This window comes from Amphibalanus amphitrite, unplaced genomic scaffold (assembly GCF_019059575.1).
Source record: "Amphibalanus amphitrite isolate SeventyFive unplaced genomic scaffold, NRLGWU_Aamphi_draft 000695F_arrow, whole genome shotgun sequence".
Lineage (NCBI taxonomy): Eukaryota > Metazoa > Arthropoda > Thecostraca > Balanomorpha > Balanidae > Amphibalanus > Amphibalanus amphitrite.
Window position 1 is genome coordinate 150,620 of NW_024882189.1, and position 21,016 is coordinate 171,635.

Sequence of the window (21,016 nt, forward strand, 5' to 3'; positions counted from 1 at the left end):
TTCTACGACACGAGTATCCTTTATTGAACGTTCGATATGACGCCACTCCCCAGTTGAGTGATGATGCTGGGAGCCTATGGCGGACGCCTGCTGTGCCGTGCTGGGGTTGTTTACGGCAACACGTACGCTCTGGGGGACACTGGGAGAAATTCTCGCGACGTCTAATTAAGATAGTATCCGATCTCATTTAAGCGCACGGCCTGTTCCTTTCTTAGCTGTGACACATGAAACCAGGCGAGCAGCTTTGTTTACATCGTTACTGCATGGTAGGTGGCTAGATTGTTCATCAGCGATAACAGTCTATTAGCGATAACGACACAGTCTATTAGCGGACATCAATGCACACAAATACACAGTATTCGACCCAGCTTCAAGCGACATCTGACGAAGGTATGACAATAAACCACTGTGAAGTGAATGAGGGGCGCACGTGGCGGTCAGGTCCCGGGGGCGTGTGGTCGCCGCCGGGACGTCATCTGGCGACGTCACACATTAACACCGGGCGGCGACAGTCTGTGAGAGGACCGGCCGGTGAGTCAGCGGCGGACCACGGACCACGGCCGGCGGAGGACCGCACACATACACCGACAGTCAGCAGCCAGTCGGTGATACCGTCAGCGGTCAGCAGACAGCGGCAACCAGCTGCCACCAGCTGCGGCCGGTCAGCGGTCGGTCAGCGGGGCGGCCGCCGACAGGTCGACGCCGATGACGCAGCCGCGCGCCTTGGTGAGCGCCTTCTGCAGACGGCGCTGATACTGCTTGATGAGCCGGCGCGACGGGCCGCGGCGCCGCCGCCGCCGCTTCCGCGCCTTACAGCCGCGCCGCTGGCTCATCGACATACAGTCGATGAAACGCTGCCGGAGGAGACAAGGCGGGCGTCAGCATCACACTGGGGGACACAGGCGGGCGTCAGCGTCACACTGGGGGACACAGGTGGGTGTTAGCGTCACACTGGGGGACACAGGTGGGCGTCAGCGTCACACTGGGGGACACAGGCGGGCGTCAGCGTCACACTGGGGAACACAGGCGGGCGTCAGCGTCACACTGGGGACACAGGCGGGCGTCAGCGCAGACTGGGGGACACAGGTAGGTGTTAGGGCAGACTGGGGGACACAGGGCGGGTGTTAGCGCCACACTGGGGGACACAGGGCGGGCGTTAGCGCAGACTGGGGGACACAAGGCGGGCGTCAGCGTCACAATGGGGGACACAGGGCGGGTGTTAGCGCAGACTGGGGGGACACAGGGCGGGTGTTAGCGCAGACTGGGGGACACAGGGCGGGTGTTAGCGCAGACTGGGGGATACAGGGCGGGCGTCAGCGTCACACTGGGGGACACAGGTGGGTATTAGCGTCACACTGGGGGACACAGGGCGGGTGTCAGCATCACACTGGGGGACACAAGTGGGTGTTAGCGTCACACTGGGGGACACAGGCGGGCGTCAGCGTCACACTGGGGGACACAGGGCGGGCGTCAGCGTCACACTGGGGGACACAGGTAGGTGTTAGCGCAGACTGTTAGCCGAGCCCTCCGGCCCGCAGTTTTGGTGGGCCAGCGAGAGTCAGGGAGCGACTCTGGCCAGAGCGGACACCTCGTAGCCCGGTTTATACGGGATCTGATCAGCTGTATGACTCCCGCAGCGGCCGGTGCTGTGTTCCGGGCTCTATGGGCCGGTGTCAGCGCCGGGCCGCAGTGTTTGCTCGCCGTCCGTCGGTGCCGTTAGTGGCGCCGGAGACAGACGGGCGGTGATCGGTGGACGGAGACCGCACCAATAAACAGACGCGCCGGCTGATGTCAGCTCGGTGCAGCCGGGCCGGCTCTCCCTGCCGGGCCGGCCGTGCGAGCAGTGCGGTCAGTAACGGGCCGTCCCAATGGACGGACTGAGCGACTGTACCTACCGACTGCCGACCGAGCGCAGTCGGTCAGTACCGGACTGAGCTCAGCCAGGGACTGAGCGCAGTCAGACAGTGTTTGAGATCCTGCTGGTCGGAGACGGATGCTCTGCTCCCGCACATCAGTCGGACAGGGATTACATCGGCTGAAGGTCTGATCCTACCGGCTCACCTCTTTTGTTCGACATATAATCTCGAAATCGGGGGAAGATCGGAGCCTTTTCAGCACCCTCTTGCCGCAGCGCCGGAGAGCCCTAAATAAACAGACGTCTGAAACAGAGGATCGGTCGTCAGCACGATAGCTTCTGAGGAAGTAGTGGGATTCGCCGCCAATATTCATAAGAATTCGAATTCGTTTAACGAAAGACAATAAGCCGAGTCGTACATTGTACATACGTATAGTGTACACTGTACATGTACATACACAAACTGGCCATGCAAGGCTGTACTAATAAGTCCGGGTTCCACGCGGGTCCCTACATTTTGTATGGATCAGGAGGCAATAAAAGTGATCATGCCATCACGCTCTTCATTTTTGTTGTGGCAATCGGGCATGTCGCTACCGTTTGCATGCATGTTTGTAGCGACGCCCTCTCCAAATAGCTCAGTCTGTCGCCCCTTTTCCTCACGGCACAGTGGGTCGCCCCTCTCCATAGTCCATACGGTTTCCCTCCGACTGCAGGCCAGTCACCTCCCCGCTCCCCGCTTCCCTCACCTTTGGTGGTGGCCGGTCGTCTCCTGCCGGACCTATTGCGCTGCTTGTTGTTCCGCTGGGGTCTCCCCGCCTTGCCAGTGCTGTTCTGAAGCTGTTTGGACTTTGTTCGGTAGCGCTTCTGCGACGACTTTCCTTTGGCACGGGAGCCGGCCTTGGCGACCGCAGACACCTCGTTGTTGGCTGCCTCTCCCCTGCAGAGACATGAGCCCGGCGGTTAGTCCACTCCGATGGCCCATACTTGTCTCTCCTGTTGCCCCCGGCCCTACTGCTCTATACTTGGCCATTTGATGATATGCGCAATGTTTGAACCATTAACGCGATCTGAGGCCTTCATTGTAACACAAAATCTGGCCTCCTGCCGTGCGCCGGAGAGCTGACGGTCGACTGCGGGCGGTGTGCGCCGCGGAGTGATGGACTCGGGCCCCGGTCCCGGCCTACCTGCGGCGCTGTTTGAGCTGATAGCGTTTGACCTGGCCGGCGATTGTGTGCGCCTTCCTGTGGAGGCGCGAGTAGCGGCCGCGGCGCGGCCTCTGGCCGGCCTCAAGGCAGACGAACAGGGTCACCAGCACGACGGCCACCAGCAGCCAGCTGCGCATCGCTGCAACAGGGCAGAGACTCAGTACAGAGACAAACACACAGACAGACAGACAGACAGACAGACAGACAGACGCACATACAAACACGGGGGCAGCAGGGTCACCGGTGGAGACGTAGGTGCGAGATATAATTTGTCAGGCCCTCATGCGGCCTACATTTGGAAGATATTAGATAATGAATAAGGGCCCTCCCGCGTAAACGAATCCATTGATATGCTATGCAGCAACCTAAATCGTTCAAGTAATGGCTCACAACGCTGAAGACTACGTAAAGCAGGGCCAGCTCAAAGCCGGAGCTTTTGGACTACCTACCTGTTCTGGAAATTGATGCCGATTAGCTGCTCGAGCAAGGGGCTATTAGCATAGCCGACTGGACTGATAACACCGTTTTAGTAGGCAAACTTTTGTGGTGCATTACCTCCGCTCTGCATATAGCATGATAATAGCCCCTAGAAAGGCCTGCAAGTGTGATCACAACACGGGAATGTCGTAAAGAGCAGGCGAGGCCCTGAGGATGAGCGACTGCAAACGGGAGGTCGTGCAGGCACGCTGAATTCGTGTCGGTCACAGGCGCTGTATGTACGAGGGCCAGGAACGCCGTATCCGGGGCACTGGCATCTGGCCGAGACGGTACGCACTACTCGCACGGCCTGAGTAACACCGTCAGAACGGCATATACCGGCATCTGGCCGAGACGGTACGCACTACTCGCACGGCCTGAGTAACACCGTCAGAACGGCATATGCCGGCATCTGGCCGAGACGGTACGCACTACTCGCACGGCCTGAGTAACACCGTCAGAACGGCATATGCCGCCGGCCTGGGCCGTATATGTCACTATCACGTAACGTATAAAATGTTGCGCGACATAGGCACTGGACGAACACGGAATTCGGAACGTACCCGTGCCTTTCGAAAGTAAACGTCAGAAGAACTGGGCCTTGTTTGAATAATGGGCATCTGTGTCCGAGTTTGGCATTTTCCACCTGTTCAGTGCGACTCGCCTGAGGTCAGCGTCGACTCCCAGTCTGCGCCGACCCACTGACCTTGACACGCACGTGACGAGCGCCGTCACTCGGCCGCTGCAGCATTTGACGCCGCTGCTGATAAGACGACCCCGGCGGAACGTGGCGCCGCTCGGGACGCCCTGGTGCCGGAGTAATGGCCATGAACGTAGCGTCGCATTCGTAGTTGTTTTCATCGTCGAGATCGACAGTGCACCAGAAGGGCGGTGGGAGGCCGTCCCTTCCATGTTTGCCCTTGGCTCGGCCACGGCGTCGGTCAGTGTTGGTTCTCCCGTGCCCGGGCTGTGTGCGGACACCTCCCGGGGCTGAGGGTGTTACGCTGCGGCTCGGTCAGTGTTGGTTCTCCCGTGCCCGGGCCGTGTGCGGACACCTCCCGGGGCTGAGGGTTACGCTGCGGCTCGGTCAGTGTTGGTTCTCCCGTGCCCGGACTGTGTGCGGACACCTCCCGGGGCTGAGGGACGAGGGTTATGCTGCGGCTCGGTCAGTGTTGGTTCTCCCGTGCTCGGGCCGTGTGCGGACACCTCCCGGGGCTGAGGGTTATGCTGCGGCTCGGTCAGTGTTGGTTCTCCCGTGTGTGCGGACACCTCCCGGGGCTGAGGGTTACGCTGCGGCTCAGTCAGTGTTGGTTCTCCCGTGCCGGGGCTGTGTGCGGACACCTCCCGGGGCTGAGGGTTATGCTGCGGCTCGGTCAGTGTTGGTTCTCCCGTGCCCGGTCCGTGTGCGGACACCTCCCGGGGCTGAGGGTGTTACGCTGCGGTCCCTCCACGTGGTGGTTCCATCGCCTGGGTGAGCTGAGGACGGATTAAATATCACGCCACCGCAGCGCCACATGCCAGCCCTGTTTGCCCTGGGAGTTTTTGAGTTGGCTGGCGGGCGCCCGTATCTACCTGCTGGCGGGGCGGTCGATTGGGTCCCACGATGCCGTATAAGGGCAGGGCTACGAGCAGCCGCCTGTGGCTCCCCGCGGCCGGAGATGCGCCGGTGGGGAGACGCGGCCCTCCCGACGCGCCGGAATGTCGGCCCTCTGTCCGTGCAGGCGGGCCGCCCGGAGGAGCAGGAGAGGTGACCTCTGGCCTCGGGGGCGGGCCGGGGACCGTCTCTGAGACCCGCCGGAAATGGCTGCACGCCGCCGCGGCCCGGTGAGCGCCACCGGACGGCGGCCGCCGCGCTGGCGCACCCTCGGCCCTCGGCGCCGTCCGCAGCACGACGTGCACAGAGCGCCCACCGGAGGGGCGCGGGAGGGGCGGCGGGCGGCTCCCGGCGGGGCAGAGGAAACGGCCAGCGGCGCGGGCAGAAACGGAGCGCCAGCCGCCGGCTGAGGTCCGGCGCGGTCCGCTGACGGACGAGTCCGGCGGTGCCCCGTCCGGTGCCCGGTCCCCCGCCCCGGACCCCCATGTCCTGGGCTTCCCTCTCCCGAGTGCCTGCCGCGGACGTCTCTGCCGTGGCACCCTGCCCCGAATGTTTCCGCTGCGGCGCTCTGCCCCGCGGACTCGCCTGTCCTGGGCGCCCTGTCGGGACACTGCTGCGGCGCCCCGCAGTGCAGCCGGTCATTAGTGCAGCGCTCAGCAGCTCCGCGGCGGCGGCGTTCGGCGAACGGCGCCCCGTGCAGCCGGCGCCCGCTGCCGCGAACCGGGCGCGTCCTGTGGCGTGCCGGGCACCCACCACCTGCTTACTGCATGTAATCTCGCACGTAAAATTAATTTCGGCGTCCCGTTCGGCGCTGAATGAGAGCGGCACGGGCGCGGCGAGATGGCGTGACTGGGCGACGGTGACTCACCGGGATGGGCGCCGCACAGCCCTATTTTTGCCGAGGCCTTTCTTGAAGCAGTGGCATTTAGGCTGGCATTGTTCGTCTGAGGACGCGCCTTTTAGCACGCGATCATTGAATCAGTACCTGGCCAGTTACAAGGTATTAGTTGCCAGGCACAGGTCATGCAGTGGGCTGATTTTTTACGACAGAATAAATCTTGGTCGCGAAAGGGTAACGGGTGCCTAACTGAACTACCCCACTGCAACCGTACCAATCTCATGAATGATAAATCGATCCGACCCGCTTTTACCAAATCTATGGCTCAAAAAAGAGTTATCCTCTTGCACGTAACTAAAGTACCTTAAGTATGACTGGTAAGTAGGTACCTTTGGACGTCAGCATTGCCATTAAATTCTAACAAACGTATATTGTATGACATTGACGTTATGGTAGTACGCGTAGATATGGACGGATTAAGGTCTCGCCCGAGGCAGACGGTTTTATGGAACATTTTCGCTGTAAATGCAGCGAGATATAGTACCTGATCGGATGCGTCTGATGACAACCTTTTCATAGGCACCGTGATGGCTGCATCTCTATATCACTGGCAGACGATAGTAAACACTGATGGACGATAGCTTATGGACGCATCAACTGTGATTAGCTGGACGTTGAATGTAAATATAGCGTAGGTAGTCAGTTAACTTTCAGTCTATGTGAGATCAATCCCGGCCTTCCGGCGCACAAAGTAGCTAAGTTGTCAAAACTTTTCGCGTGTCATTCGAAAGGTCACTCACTGTATGAAGCTGAAAATGAGCATCTATTATTTACTCCCTGGACCCAACTTTGAAGTGAGTTGGCTGAAACAAGCAATCAAACCGAGCCCACACCTACGCGAGCTATTTCCGACCATTTTCTTTCCTCGACTCTCGTGTGTGACCGGAAACGCTGCACCGGCGGCCGCCGTTGTACGGCTGTACGCGGATGCACATTGCCGGCGGACGAGCTGCCGTCCTGGGCGCCCCCCGGGCCCGGGTAATAACTGTACTTGCCCAGCCGGACGTCGCGCGCCTCTGACGGTGACCAACTACCTATGGCGAGCGCCCATTCAGGAGGTCTGCAGCCGCTCTTCAATGGCATGTCTGCACGGAAGGAGGCGAGGCGAGCGGCCGGCCCGTGCCGCTCTCAGACGGTCGGCCCGTGCCGGTGCGTCCTCTCTCCACTGTGATCCCTGTTCAGACGGCCGGCCCGTGCCGCTCTTCATCCTTCAGGCGGCTGACCCGTGTCGCTGTCTGCCGTCCGATGTCACTGTTCAGTGTTCACTGCCGTTCTCGAACGACTCGGCGACTCTCGGCAGCAGTCGTGATTCTATCCCGAATGGTCCGTCGTGTTCTGTGTCAAACCCAATCGTTCAGCCATTCGGTGAACACTCGGAGTCCGGTCCGTCTCGTCTACTCCCATCATCTTCTCATCGCCATGTTCCATCTCACACCGTTCGGTCCTAACTCGTCCTCTTTCTCTCTCTGTCCCATTCCATTTCGGGCCGCTCACAGTCATACAGTGTTTTTTATCATTTCTACCATGCCATCTGTACCTATGCCGTATACCAAGTCCCTCCGGCCTCCACCCGTGCGGTGGTAGACGGATAATTGGTACGATAGCGTTATTAGCCGTTTAAAATGTTGGTGGCTGGTCCGGTATGCTCCAAAGGTCTGCCCCACACGAGCAGGCCACACCTTTTGGCAGAATGCCGGAGTACCTAAACACGCCAACGGGTTAGGCCTGGAAACTGCGGCCAGCACGAGGCGCCCGCCGCGCCGCTCCTCCCCGAGTGTGTTCGGAGCACGGTTTTATCGCACCTGTCTGGTGCATGCAGTGTTACAGACGGCCGATTACACATCATTGATCGGTTTAACGTTTTACGGGCACTGCAGTGGTCGAGCCCGTATCGCCCGGGTGCTGCGCCCGTCCCTCTCCATAACGAACCTGATAGGCCTGCTTCTTTACACTGCGCGGCGAACTATGGGTTCAGGTACATGCATATGTACATACAGCGCCGCTGAATCACGCTGAAGGCTCCGTACGTTTATTTTCGGCGACGGTCGCGCGTCCACCGCGCCGCGGCACAGTTTTCCTGCTGGGCGTCGGCATTGTTCGACTGATAACAAAAACACGGTGTCGCCATTTTTATCGGAGGGGCATTTGGACCGGTGACGTAGTGGTGGAACCGGCGGGGGCTGCGGAAAAATGGCGTCTAACGGCGCGGGGTGCGCTGTGCCACCGGACCAGGTGCGGCGCCCACCGGGCTCCCACGGGCCGCCGCAGCTCCTCCGAGACTCCGGACGGGGCTTCCCGCGACTGCAGGAGCTACATGTTCCCAGTATCCACTGTCGGCGATCTCACGTGTAGTTGTCCACTCTCGGGTATAATGTCCTTTTATCGGACCCAAATTCCGATTCCCTATAAATGGGCATGGTAATTTCCCGCTACATGAGATTGATGATGGGAATACACAAACTGGAATGGAAACTGACGTCCTCAGTACCTATACCCTAGCTGTACCCTACTTAAGAGCAATTTTGGTTAGTCAAAGTTTTCCTATGCCATCTTTTTAAGAGACAGATACCTAAGTGTGCCGAATTCTTGTGACTTGCAAGAAATTAGGTAGGACAAATGTTACATCAGCAATCAGTAGGTATATATGTATAGCTCATAAAGTCGGTGTCAAGGTGCGGTCGGTAAGTGTCAGCGGCTGCATTGAATCGCAAACGCTGGAAACTTACACCCATGAAGCGGTTCAACTGCAAATATTTAAATGTTCAGCATCTTACGAGGATCACCTCTTCCAGGACGATAACAGGAGAACGGAAGTGAGCCGGCCCGGAGCTCGGCTGGGAAAGGACGAGCCCGGCCCGGTGACTCACACTCTCAGTGCGGCAGTAAACAGGGATTTTATTGTCCTTATTTACTAAAGATGCATCACATGTGAGGGTTCCTGATCAGCAGGAAGGTATCGCGGAATAACGAGTGCCAGCGCTGCACTTCGGTGGTGAGACGACTTCCGGGACGGACCTTGCCGCCCGGTATCCGGTTCCGTCCATGTGCTGTGTTACGGAGGACGGCCCCGGGGCGGCGGACAGCAGACGGGGGGGGGGGGGTAAAGGAGCGGTCCACGGGGGGAGGGGACAGCAGACGGGGGGGGGCGGGGCGGTCCACGGGGGGAGGGGACAGCAGACGGGGGGGGCGGAGCGGTCCACGGGGGCGGCTCTGTCCCTCCGGCGGACAGCAGACGGGGGGGGGGGGGGGGGCGGAGCGGTCCACGGGAGCGGCTCTGTCCCTCCGGCGGACAGCAGACGGGGGGCGGGGGGGGGGCGGAGCGGTCCTCGAGGACGGCTCTCCTCCGGCGGATAGCCGTGAGTCATTCAGCCACAGCCGGTAACTCGGAGCAGACGGCTAAGAGAGCTGAGCAGTCTGCGGGGAGCTGATCAGCTAAGGACTCCGCCGGCGAACCCTGACTCAGCTGCAGTAAACGGAACACGGCTGGATATAGCCCGAGTGCCGGCCCCATATCAGCATCATGGGGCGATGCGTCCGAGTCTGAATTGGACTGGTCGTTGCTTTCTTCTGGCGCAACTGGTGAATCAGCCTTTGCCAAAGCTGGTCCGATCCGAGTAAATTGGCGGTCAGCCTGCGTGTCCGGTCGTTGGTCGGTGATCATCTGACGTGCCTGGTCATTGGTCAGATGCCAGCCTGCGTGCCCAGTCATGCAGCGGTCAGCCCGTTCAGTGGCGGCCACTGCCGTCCGGTACACTCACACCGTCTACAGACTCGCTCACTTGAGCATCTCCATGACATCAGCGGACGGCTGTAATTAGCCGTAAAAGACAATTAGTCCTTACATTGGTTCTGTGAGCATATCTAAGGTCTCGTGCTTTCTCTTTACTCAAACTAGCCGGCAGATACCTACGTTACCCTTTGAGTCACGTTCACTTCGCGCTTCCGCCCGGCGCCATAAGCCGGAAACTCAGTCCTCCCTATCGCTCCCATATTTGTCGTGAATGACTCGAGTTGACCGCATTTCTCCCACGTCCGTATGATGCATGGACATGACGTAACTATGAGAGACCGTGAATGGACAAAAGCCAAAAGGTGAGATAACCGGCTCACGGGCGCGGCGCTTACGTATAAGGCGATATTGCGTGCGGGGACAAATACAGCCCACATCGCGGTCACCATTCACTCACTGTGCAGTTGTGCGGGTGCACCCAGCACGGCAGTGCCACGTCATCTGTGACGTCCCAGCCGGCCCGGCCGACCTGCCCCTGTCACGGAGGTCGGAGGCCGCGGGTGGGACCGGGTGACGAGTGCAGGCCGCGTGCTAGCCACTCCACCCGGCCGACTGGCGCCTTCCCGGGGGATCATCGCGTTACGTCAGCTAATTTCCCGGCGCCCGGCTGCGCGACCCCCACCCGGCCAGCGTCCAAACGGCGCCTCCTCGCTGCGGGCATCTCCGAATATTCACTGTCTGCCCTTACCTGCTGGCCATGCGCTGTAGTGTGGATAGGATAGGTTCAGTTAGGATAGCGATAGTAGGACATGTTGTCGGGAGACTTTGTGTCGAATTCTGTAGGAGTGAGATGCTCGATGACGAGTGGCGTGAGTTAGAACGTATCGACAAATAAGCATATCCTACATTAATATTGCATTAAGCTTGTCGCACAGGGCAATAAATGCCACTACGACATCATTGTTAACAATGCACTGAACGTTTTACGTTGGTGCCCGGTGCGGCCGAAATCGCCCTCTCGCCGTGGGAGACTGCGACGCACCCACGCCATTATAACACCAGGCGGATGTGTGCCAACGTCCGGCGGCCAGCTAAAAATCACACCAAAACGGAAGCAGAGCCGACCAGTCCAGGTGTCCGCCGGTGGTTCAGCAGTGTTCAGCTGTTCACAGCTATCCCATTCCTCCCATCCTTCCCTGTTCCGTCTCCCATTTCCGTCCCTGTCCGCTACCATACCGTTTCCCATATCTTCCCCAGTCGTAACCGTCTCTCCCGTCCTTCCCTGTCGTACCGTCTCTCCTATCCACTGTGATTAGTGATACCGTCTCTCCTATTCTGTGGTACCGTCTCAGTCCCAACCTTCCCCTGTGGTACCGTCTCTCCTATCCACTGTCGTAACGTCTCTCCCATTCGCCCTGACGCACGATCTGTAACGCATCTAATGCCAACATCAGTCAGCCGTCCCAGTCGTGTGGCCTCTTATATCCTGCCTTGTCGTGACCTCTTTCATTTTCATACGCTTTTACCACTCCAGTAGCTGAATGACCGTCTCTGATGTTCTAAAGTAATGTGGAGCGCGTCGGTCGGTTCATGAAGGCGCTGCGTCGCGGCGGCGGCGGAGGGCACGCGCCTCGGCGCGGCGGCCGCCTCTCGTGGAGGAGACCCGTTACGACACAGGCTGATGACGAGGGTGCACGCTGCACGGTGCCGCAGTGCCGCCGGGTCGGCCGGAGCCGCGCGGCTCACCGTCACGGCGCAGTTGCCATGTGGAACGTGCAGTCGGTCACACGCGGCAGCCGCTCAGAAAGTGAGGAGGACCTCTGGCAGGGTGGATGTGTGCTACTTAGAGGCAGAGTAGGTAGCTTGTCTGAGACGGATTAACATCGCCCAAGGTTGAACCGATACGGCATGTTGCTGCGGGATTACGGACAATCAGGTTCGCTCACATGTCTTTTGCAATGGGCAATAACACGGCACGACTTCCGCATTATGAGCGAGTTAACGACGCAACGGCACCGCAGAAAGTCTCGCTCTGTTTTACGACGGCGACGTTTTGCACGGTGCAATACCGTGTTCGGCTGCAGCCGGCCGCGGCATTTTTTGTCGGCAGCCGTGTAGGCACAGTGAACATGCACAGCTACAGATTGGCGGAGTTGATCCTGCCGACCCGGTTTCTGGGCGACAGTCTGTGCTGGCTCGACACGTTGTTCTGGCAGATTAGCAGTCCGGTGTCGGCAGAACTGGGGACGGTCTGTTCATGTCCCCAGCGCTGAGCGGTGATCAGCGCCGCTGTCGGCTGTCCGGTGTCCAGCCGTCGGCAGGTCGGAGAGGAACCGACCCCTCTCAGAGCAGGCACTGTAAGGGACGAACCGACATATAGGCACCGTGGCAGGTCGACCGACCCTTCCCTCTCCGGTCAGATACACCGTGCCATGGGACCGCTGAACATCAGTTTAACACCCCCTATCGTCTGTAATTCACGCGATACCGCGAGCTCCGGGTTTTCCTATCAATACATCAGCTCGAACGCGCGCTGCGTAGCAAACAAGGTAAACCTGGGAGTTGGGTCGCGGTCGCTGTTTGAACAGTGAGACGCACTCGGCATGCTCGCTGCTGACCAGCGCAGCTGGTGCCGGTCCGGGCTGCGGGTCTGCTCACCGTAACGACACCGTAGCGCCCGAGCCAACACCCAATAGCCAGGAATCGCCGAGCGAGCTCGCGACTGGGCTGTGACTCACGGCTCACGCAGTGACCTGTCGCCTGAGGAGTCGTTGGCGCCGTCCGGGCGGTGTGCCACTCCGCGCCCCGCCACCCGCAGCGAGCGACCGTTCCCGGCTCGCCAGTAGGTATACCCATCGCACGGTTCGTCGGAAGGTCATCTCAGGCTCAAAAGAAACGATATATACCATTCGAAAGCTGACGGTGAGCTGAATCCAAAAATGTAATTTTTATCAAAATCGATCGATGGCCTTTTTTGAAAATTGCGTTTTTGGAAAAACTTTATAATTTTTTATTCAACGGGCTGTCCCGGACATTCTTGAAAACATAAACATGGATTTTTGAGTTCCAGTGAAAGCTGAATGCCAAAAGAACAATATTTAGCGAAGCAATATTTCCTAACATTAACCCTCGCCCGTAAACGGCGATCTGCCACCTTCGCCCATGCAGGGGGGGGTTGGTGCGACCCCCCCCTTGGCGTTTGAAAACGGAGCGTCGTAGAGCTTAGCGGAAAAGACCAACGGATTGCTCTCGCCGAGATCTCGCGATTGGTGGTATATTTTTTGGTCCTAGGTCAACATTTGACCTACTTTTGACCGGTCAAAGGTCAAATTTTCGGAAAAATAGACTTTTTTCAACTTTCGGCGGCGATTGCGGCAAAACGGTGGGAGATATCGACTTGAAACCTTCACTATCGTGTTCCTTGATCAATTTTCTATCGTTTGGTATGTATTTCGTTTCCCTAGCTCTAAAAATGGCGCGTTGGGAGCGCCGGAAGTCGGCAAGGTCACAGTCGGCGGCAGAAATTCGAAAAATCAAAATTTAAATTTTTGAAATCTGATTGTATTTTTGGATTTGGGAGGTCCATTTGCTCCCTATAGTAGCTAATATTGCGGCATATTCCCATTTAGGTGACAAGAATTAGCAAAATAGTGGTTCGGGCGCTTTTCAAAAATAGTACCGGACGCTGTTCCTCTTGTGACGTCATAGCTCCGTGACCTGACCTGACCCGGTCAAGTTTCTTATACCATATGATAGCCAATACTTGCCCCAACATGCATGGGAAGTTTCATCACGATCCATCAACCGATGTCCGTACCACCGGCAGGAAACCTCGGGCGTTGGCACTCAGTTTGTGAAAATCCGGCCGGAGGCTGTTCCCTTTGTGACGTCATAACTCCGTGACCTGACATGACCCGGTCAAATTTTTTTTATCAAAAGATGCGCAAGGTTTGCCCCATAAGGTACCCAAAATTTGGCGGCGCTGCGCGCCGCCGTTTTCGCACTATTTCCGAAAAACCTCAGGGGGGGGTTGCACCAACCCCCCCCCCCCTACATGGGCGAGGGTTAATATGCGTCTCCCAAAGCCGATAATAAGGCGCAATCACACAGCTCAGTGTCACGATGGACCAAAGTCAGCCACACAGAAGCGTGAAATGACCCTTATCGACTCGCAGACCCGGTGCTTTCGGCCCGCCTGACCAGCCACGGAAAGAACGTTCGCCTCTCGTTCTACTAAACAAATGTCATATTTTGTCAGTTTAACTGTCTACATCGCTATTAAAGTTATTCAGGATACCTGTGAAGAAAATTCATTGTTCTGCTTGATTTACAACGTGCTTTAATTTACATTTTTCTTATACATGTTTTGTTCCATCCAGCTGCGCTCAGTGCCCGCGCGGGGGAAGTGAGCGGGGTTTCACCGTCAGAGGCTGTACTGGTGACAGCTGCTCGGCCGTGCGACCGGTCAAAGGTTACCCTGCCCCACCGGGCGCTACCCCCACTCCACCCGAGCTGAGGCCGGTACAACCTCTGACATTTCAGCGCGGCCAATTTTCCTTATATGGGCATGATACCAAGCTCAATTGAGCAAAGTAGACATGAACAAATGCAAATTGATGCATGATGTGAAAATGACAGAGCAATGAATCTTCTGCTCATGTATCCTGAATAACTTAAGTACGGACTTGAATCGTTAAAGGGACCCTCCCACCTTAACATTAGTTTTGAGTTGAGATAGCCAAATTGGTGGCCATGGCCTGAAAATACCGGTTTGGGCATTAACAACATCGAAAAATGCTTTAATTCGGAGATATGGAATTTCAAACTTGCAGTTTTCGGATTCTAAGGGGCTAATGCATTGGTATGCCCCCTTAGAATTTGTGACGTCAGCGGAGATCTAACGATTTTCAAATCTTTTACTAAAACGTTTGGCAGCACGCGGTGGTATATGCGGCTTTGCGCGCAACAAATGCCGCACTTTCAAATAAAGTCGCTAGGAACAGCGGAGATCCCAAAAAGTAAACAAAAGTAAAAGTCTAATATCTTGAAAACCGGTGAATATTTTTCGATGAAATTTGGTAGATATTAATTTTTGCTCTTTCTGAACCGAGCGACATCACTTTCATGCCATTTCATTAACTTTTTTGAAGGTGGGAGGGTCCCTTTAAACTAACAAATATGACGTCTGTTTAGTAGAACGACAGCCAAACCTCCTTGCCGTGGCCGGTCAGGCGGGCCGAGAGCGCCGGGTCTGCGAGTCGATAAGGGTCATTTCACGCTTCTGTGTGGCTGACTTTGGTCCATCGTGACACTGAGCTGTGTAATTGCGCCTTATTGTCGGCTGTGGGAGACGCATATTAATGTTTGGAAATATTGCTTCGCTAAATATTGTTCTTTTGGCGTTCAGCTTTCACTGGAACTCAAAAATCCATGTTTATGTTTTCAAGAATGTCCGTGACAGCCCGTTGAATACAAAATTATAAAGTTTTTACAAAAACGCAATTTTCAAAAAAGGCCATCGATCGATTTTGATAAAAATTACATTTTTGGATTCAGCTCACCGTCAGCTTTCGAATGGTATATATCGTTTCTTTTGAGCCTGAGATGACCTTCCGACGAACCGTGATCGGTCCTCCGTGTGTCGAAGGACAGGCGGGAGGAAATGACTGGCGGAGTCCCGCCCGTTCGCCATTAGAATGCGCCGCTGTTCCTCCGGCGTACCGGCCGGGGTTTGTGCGGGAGACCCGGGCGCGGCCCGGTCCCGCACCCCCATGCGGAGAAAGATCTATTGGAGATGCAAATGGCGCGCAGGGTTCTGGGGATGTCGCGGTGATTGGAAATTAGTCACGGAGAGCCCCAGGGGCGTCTGAACGATTGCCGGGATAGTTCTGTGACGGCTGTGCCCTTGTTGGTCTGGTATTGTAAAGCTAGCGCGTATTGTTAGACCGGTGAAGCGACATGAAAATAGAAATACCTAACAATTAATGCTCATACTTTATCCCCAAGAACATCGTAAAGTACAACTCTTCCAAATAGATAAATAGCGGAGAGACGAGACATGAGCGGTCGAACTTGGCAAGGCTACAAGCCAAACTAACGATTCAACTCTGATGACGACGCGGAGTTCGACTTACCACCCGCTCCTCTGCCAGACATCCGATCACGCTCGGCGGATCACGAACCAATATCACGAACCAATAACAGTTCGTGCGTGTATAGCGTTTCCGGCTCACACCGTCCAGCACGCCCGCCGGAGTCGGCAGTCGTGCCGGAGCCCCGCGCCGGCCGTCCCAGTCAAGTGTACCCACTCTAAACGGCAGCACGACATGGCAATTACCCACTTCTCCGCGCAGTCTTCCTCCTCTTGTGATAGTGCGCAATACAGTACCGCTATCGACCGAACGCACTGTGCTGCAGGAACACATTTTGATTTAATGTCCTCCAAAAAAATAGAAACTGACGTGTAGAGGCAGGAAAGCAGTGACCACAAGAGTAGCTGGCTGGACCAGTGACCACCTCCACCGTATGGGACCTGGCGGGGTTCTAACGGCTCCCTGCGTCTCTCACCAGCGCCTGCGTTCCAACACGTCCACATGAGCGGCGAGCAGAGGGACTTAGATCAGACGGGTGTGCGATAGGTCAGGCAGGTGGAACGAACAGCCGCGGCGCCCCGCTGGGTGTTGTAACGACACGTCACACACTGGGTGCCCCTCGCCGCCTCACCTGCGGTTGTGCTGCCGGGCCCTCAGTCGTCAGTCAACAGCGCCGCCCGCCTCCGTCAGCGGCGCTCCGACCAGTCCGCAACGCCCGCCCGACACCACCTCCCCGCACCGAGTCAGCGGCCACACTGCCGCCGGCCGCGGCGGCGCGGCGGCGAGCAGCGCCCGGCCGGCGGGAGCCGAGGACCGCGGCCGGCGGCACCCGGCCCACGCACCCGAGCGGACTGCGGACGGCACGTGGCCCACGCACCTAAACGGACTGCGAACGGCACCCGGCCCACGCACCCCAACAGACTGCGAACGGCACCCGGCCCACGCACCCCAACAGACTGCGAACGGCACCCGTCCCACGCAGCTGACAGGGCGCGTGTCGGAGGCCGGTCTCATGGGGCGGGTGTCCGGACCGGGCTGCCGGGCGACGCTGGATGGGGAGACGGCGCGCGGGTGAAAGGCAGTCGCTGAGTCAGCCACGGGACTTTCTTTACCGTATAATGGTGGGCTAGCGGGGTCGTCGAGCGGTTAAAGATGTTAATGCTGAAAATGTGGTCTTCATGTAGGTCTTCTTCATGTTGTCTTCTACATGCTGACTTTGGTATGGTAAGGTAGCTTGTCGGGGCATCAATGTAGTTTTGGGCGATCGTAACCATGCTTGATATGACATTGTATGCAACCCTTCACCATGGGTGTCGATTTCTGTCGAGTTGCGGGTGCCCGAGCTCTCCCATCCAAGCCGGCTTGGCTCTGGAGCCGCCAATAGACGGCGCGAGCTGCGGCGGATTTGTAGTGCTCGGGCAACCGCAACTCGATGAAGCAGAAATCGACACCCATAACCTTCACATTAGAACATTGAGCAATATAAAGTTAATTGACATTTTATTTTCATGTAATTCCAACTATAACAATTTCACTGATAGCATATTTGCAAATATTTAGCACCATTTGCCCATTCGATGTCCTACAAAAAAATAGGCATGAATTGAAGCACGTTCTATGATTTTCGACACAGAGGTGATGGCTCATAGATTTATATCACTGATATCACAACAGTAGAGCTTTAAAAGCAAGGTACACACAACGCTCCGAAATTTGAGCGCAAAAACGCGCATCACACGGTCACGGTTAATCCGATACGGATATAACTCGGTCATCACTGCTCACTCCGCAGCGGCGGCGGTTATATCCGCGGCCGCAGTTGAGTCAGGCGGCGGCGACTGACGACCGGGCGCGTTTACCAAACACTCGACACCTGGCGGGGGCGGCTCCGGTGACTCAGCCGCCCCCGCCCCCGCCCCCTCCGTCGGCGCCGGCCCGCCCGCTCAGGTCGCCGCGCACACGTCCTCCGTGAACTGCACGAAGCCGTCGCCGGTACCGAACGTCACGGGCAGGATGTTGGGCCGGCGCCGACACATCGGGCACCGCTGGTTGCGAACCTCGGACGACCGCAGCCACATGATCAGGTTGTATCTGACGGCGCAACGGGCGGCGACCGTTAGAGTCCGACAGAAAACAAAACAACATAGTTACAGCTGATATTGCGGGAAAGCGCCCGTAATGAAATCTCAACATCATGAGACATTGTGAACTCAGAAAATACAGGTGCGCACAATTAGTCTTTTTGCATAACTACATAGTTGTGATCAGCAAGGTAAGCCTATTTTAAGTACTAACCCATATATGTACAGATCGAGAAATGTACAATATCGCAGGTTGAAGAGAATATTCAGCAGCCATGTAGCTTTATTAGTATGCATGTCTGTAAATTAAGTATGTTCACTGTTCAGGCTCCCTCATCTCCCTCTCCCACTCTTTCATTCCCCCTCTTCCTCGCTCCGTCTCACCGTTCCCCTCAATGCTCCTCTCACTCCCCGCCCATCTCCTCCTCCCTCTCTCCCCTCTCACCGCTCGCCGTCCTCGATGGGCATGGCGCCGTGCAGGTGCTGCCCGCGGTGGAGGGCGGCCACGCCCACCTGGTGGCGGTAAACCACCCGGTCGTCGGTGGCCGGACCCTCCGCCATGTGGCTCAGGTACAGCTCACCGCCCTCGTAGCCCTCGTTCAGCGCCACGTTCAGCGACAGCTGCGCGGACGACAGCGGCCGACGGCCGTGAGACCGCGGGGCAGACGCGGTGCGGGAGATATGGCCACCGCAGCGGGGGGTGGGAGCGGGGCTGATGACCGACGGGGCAGAGGTGGAAGGGATCTGGGACGGGCGATGACGCTAGTCACACAAATAACCACTCATACACATCTGTACAATGTCCGTGTCACGACCAATGACTAAACGGCATACGCGTATTACTGGCGTTTACTTGACCCCTGTGTTGTGTATCGTTCACACAGTGATGAACAGTGAACACCCACCTCAGCGTTGTCGAAGTGGCAGGCCAGGTCCTCGTCCTCGCCCAGTTTGTACTTGACCACGAACACCCTGTGTGAGTCGAGCGAGGCGCCACCGTACTCTGGGTACAACACGGCCGTAATCGGACGGATGTACTCGTCGCGTAGCACGTCGAAAAACTCCGGGTTCATGCCCAGCTCGTCCAGCAGCAACTGTGGACATCGAGTCGGTGCATAGGAAGTAGGAACGGCGCAGTCGACTCACCACAATAGGGAACGGCAATCAAAGGTTCAGAGTAAATTTAGCAACATCAACGTCAACTTAACGTGGATAGAAATGTGCATGCGGTTACAGAAAATCGGTTTTCTAAATGACAGTAAAAAAAAACATTGTAGCTGAGTTTTGATGAGGGGACAGTGTCACTACGCCACCACTACCTGACAGCAGCCCCTCCCTCAGACCCGAGCAGCGAGCAGCGATACCCAATTGTCGGAGTCCTGCCGGCGCTCAAACGCACCCCGTGGTTGTTCATGGTGTTGGGCCGGCCCTTGGGCATGTCGGAGGCCTCGAAGTGGCGCAGCTCCTCCAGCAGGTGGCGGCAGAACTCGCGCGTGAACAGCGGCAGCGCGAACACCCGCTGCGGCAGGCAGCGCAGCCGCGCCGACAGCTGGGCGGCCGTGACATCGCGCCTCTGGGCGAGCGTCACCAGCTCCAGCAGCGCCGGCTGCAGGCAGTACGGCTGACGGGGAGACCGGGACGGGTCAGACGGTACGGCTGACGGGAAGACGGGACGGGTCAGACGGTACGGCTGACGGGGAGACGGGACGGGTCAGACGGTACGGCTGACGGGGAGACGGGACGGGTCAGACGGTACGACGACGACCGCCCGCGCCGGTAATACCTAGTCCTACGGCTGATGGAGACGGGTCACAACCAGATGGGTTACGCAGTGAGGATGATGTACAGAAATACCGTCAGGAAGGACTGGCCATTTTGTATGGTTGGATGAGGGAGCTAAAGAATAGAATTGGAGTACTGCAGTGTGGTAAAGCAGTGTGCCATGGAACAGGAACTCATGGTGCTGATAAAGAATGACAGCAGTGCCAGATGTATCATTTTCTGTCTTTTTCTGATGCAGAAATAATCAATCAATATGTGATAATGTTGACTCACTTGTAATTTGTACACAGATGGATTTTTTGGCACATAGCGTTGAATGATGTGCTTATGTCTGGATGCGGAATCGCCTTGCAGCTGCTTTCGGCGAGTGACTTCTTCCTCAATCTGAAACATCAATGAATGAATGCACCATACCACTACTGAATAACAGCATAGATAGGTTGGTGGGAAGCCACACAATGCAATGTGACATTTCAGCCTGCCAAACCAATACAAACTTGTTCAGGGTCCATACTTCTGTAAGTCCTGTATCATCAAAACAGAACTTAAGTCATAAAACACCAAGTCAGCTAACAAGGTCAGGCAATTCTATCAACAGCTACCAATTATCAACTCTATAAACAAATCCTTTTCTACATTTTGATTTACATATCAATATTGATTTACCTGTTCTGGAATATGTTTAGGGCATTTGCACCCTAGTTCTTTCAAAATTGGCGAATAATCTTTCAAAAACTGTGTCTTGTTGATGTATGTGACATGTATATTGAATTCCTTTAAGAATATATTTTCAGTGTAAAAACACTTGCAGATGCCAAACACTTTCCTCATGATAAAACGGATGAATACAAATTGAAATACTGGTAGTGGTACGATGAGCCGTCTGTAGCAAACAACATAAAGAAAAGCAAAATTGGTTCACCGTAACTTTGTCTTTTAAACGATCTGCGCAATTTGTTGAATATGATGGAATATGAGCTATGCAGCTATATTTGTAATCAAGATTTATCCACTGAACTCTATAATGGATCTAAGGGATTTATCCCATTCCTGCTTGTAAACACCAAAAATGTCTCTAGCGCGCAGTACATGTAACGTATCAAGAGCTAAACATATCGTTACTTATTATGTTCTTTAGACGGATCGTGAGCGGCTCGAATTGGTAATCCCTGCAGTTCATTGGTGGATATACGGCACGCAAAAGGAAAGAACAGCTATATTGTAGTATTTTGAACATTGTTCTCAAATTAACTCGTTTTTGCGCACATATGCGCCAGGCCCTGCAATCTGCAATCCGCG

General features: G+C 56.2%; 2 protein-coding genes across 3 annotated transcripts; both read right to left on the reverse strand.

Annotated features, from left to right (window-relative positions):
- Window positions 1–16,866, reverse strand: LOC122364755. Its single transcript, XM_043335451.1, has 5 exons — window positions 16,486–16,866; window positions 3,043–3,202; window positions 2,605–2,795; window positions 2,062–2,159; window positions 1–854 (listed from the first exon to the last, which is right to left on the reverse strand). Exons 2-5 carry the CDS (start codon window positions 3,198–3,200, stop codon window positions 663–665), a joined length of 639 nt encoding a protein of 212 aa, XP_043191386.1. The 5' UTR covers window positions 3,201–3,202; window positions 16,486–16,866; the 3' UTR covers window positions 1–662.
- Window positions 16,867–17,335: 469 nt separating this feature from the next.
- On the reverse strand, window positions 17,336–21,008 carry LOC122364745 (2-oxoglutarate and iron-dependent oxygenase domain-containing protein 2-like). 2 transcript variants are annotated; one of them, XM_043335435.1, is made up of 7 exons: window positions 20,736–20,754; window positions 20,384–20,491; window positions 19,991–20,101; window positions 19,335–19,556; window positions 18,841–19,029; window positions 18,381–18,556; window positions 17,336–17,945 (listed from the first exon to the last, which is right to left on the reverse strand). In XM_043335435.1, exons 4-7 carry the CDS (start codon window positions 19,371–19,373, stop codon window positions 17,798–17,800), a joined length of 552 nt encoding a protein of 183 aa, XP_043191370.1. In that variant the 5' UTR covers window positions 19,374–19,556; window positions 19,991–20,101; window positions 20,384–20,491; window positions 20,736–20,754; the 3' UTR covers window positions 17,336–17,797. The 2 variants fall into 2 exon arrangements, with proteins under 2 accessions (XP_043191370.1, XP_043191368.1); XM_043335433.1 differs by having other exon boundaries at window positions 20,384–21,008.
- Between the last annotated feature and the right edge of the window lie 8 nt (window positions 21,009–21,016).

Coding starts and splice junctions, on each gene's coding strand:
- LOC122364745 (XM_043335433.1), bottom strand. CDS start 20,548: ATGAGGAAAGTGTTTGGCATCTGCAAGTGTTTTTACACTGAAAATATA. Junction 19,030..19,334: donor ACACCATGAACAACCACGGG/GTGCGTTTGAGC, acceptor CGATGTCCACAG/TTGCTGCTGGACGAGCTGGG. Junction 17,946..18,380: donor CCCATCGAGGACGGCGAGCG/GTGAGAGGGGAG, acceptor TTGCGCCGTCAG/ATACAACCTGATCATGTGGC.
- LOC122364755 (XM_043335451.1), bottom strand. CDS start 3,200: ATGCGCAGCTGGCTGCTGGTGGCCGTCGTGCTGGTGACCCTGTTCGTC. Junction 2,160..2,604: donor ACGACCGGCCACCACCAAAG/GTGAGGGAAGCG, acceptor CCTCTGTTTCAG/ACGTCTGTTTATTTAGGGCT. Junction 855..2,061: donor TTATATGTCGAACAAAAGAG/GTGAGCCGGTAG, acceptor CTCCTCCGGCAG/CGTTTCATCGACTGTATGTC.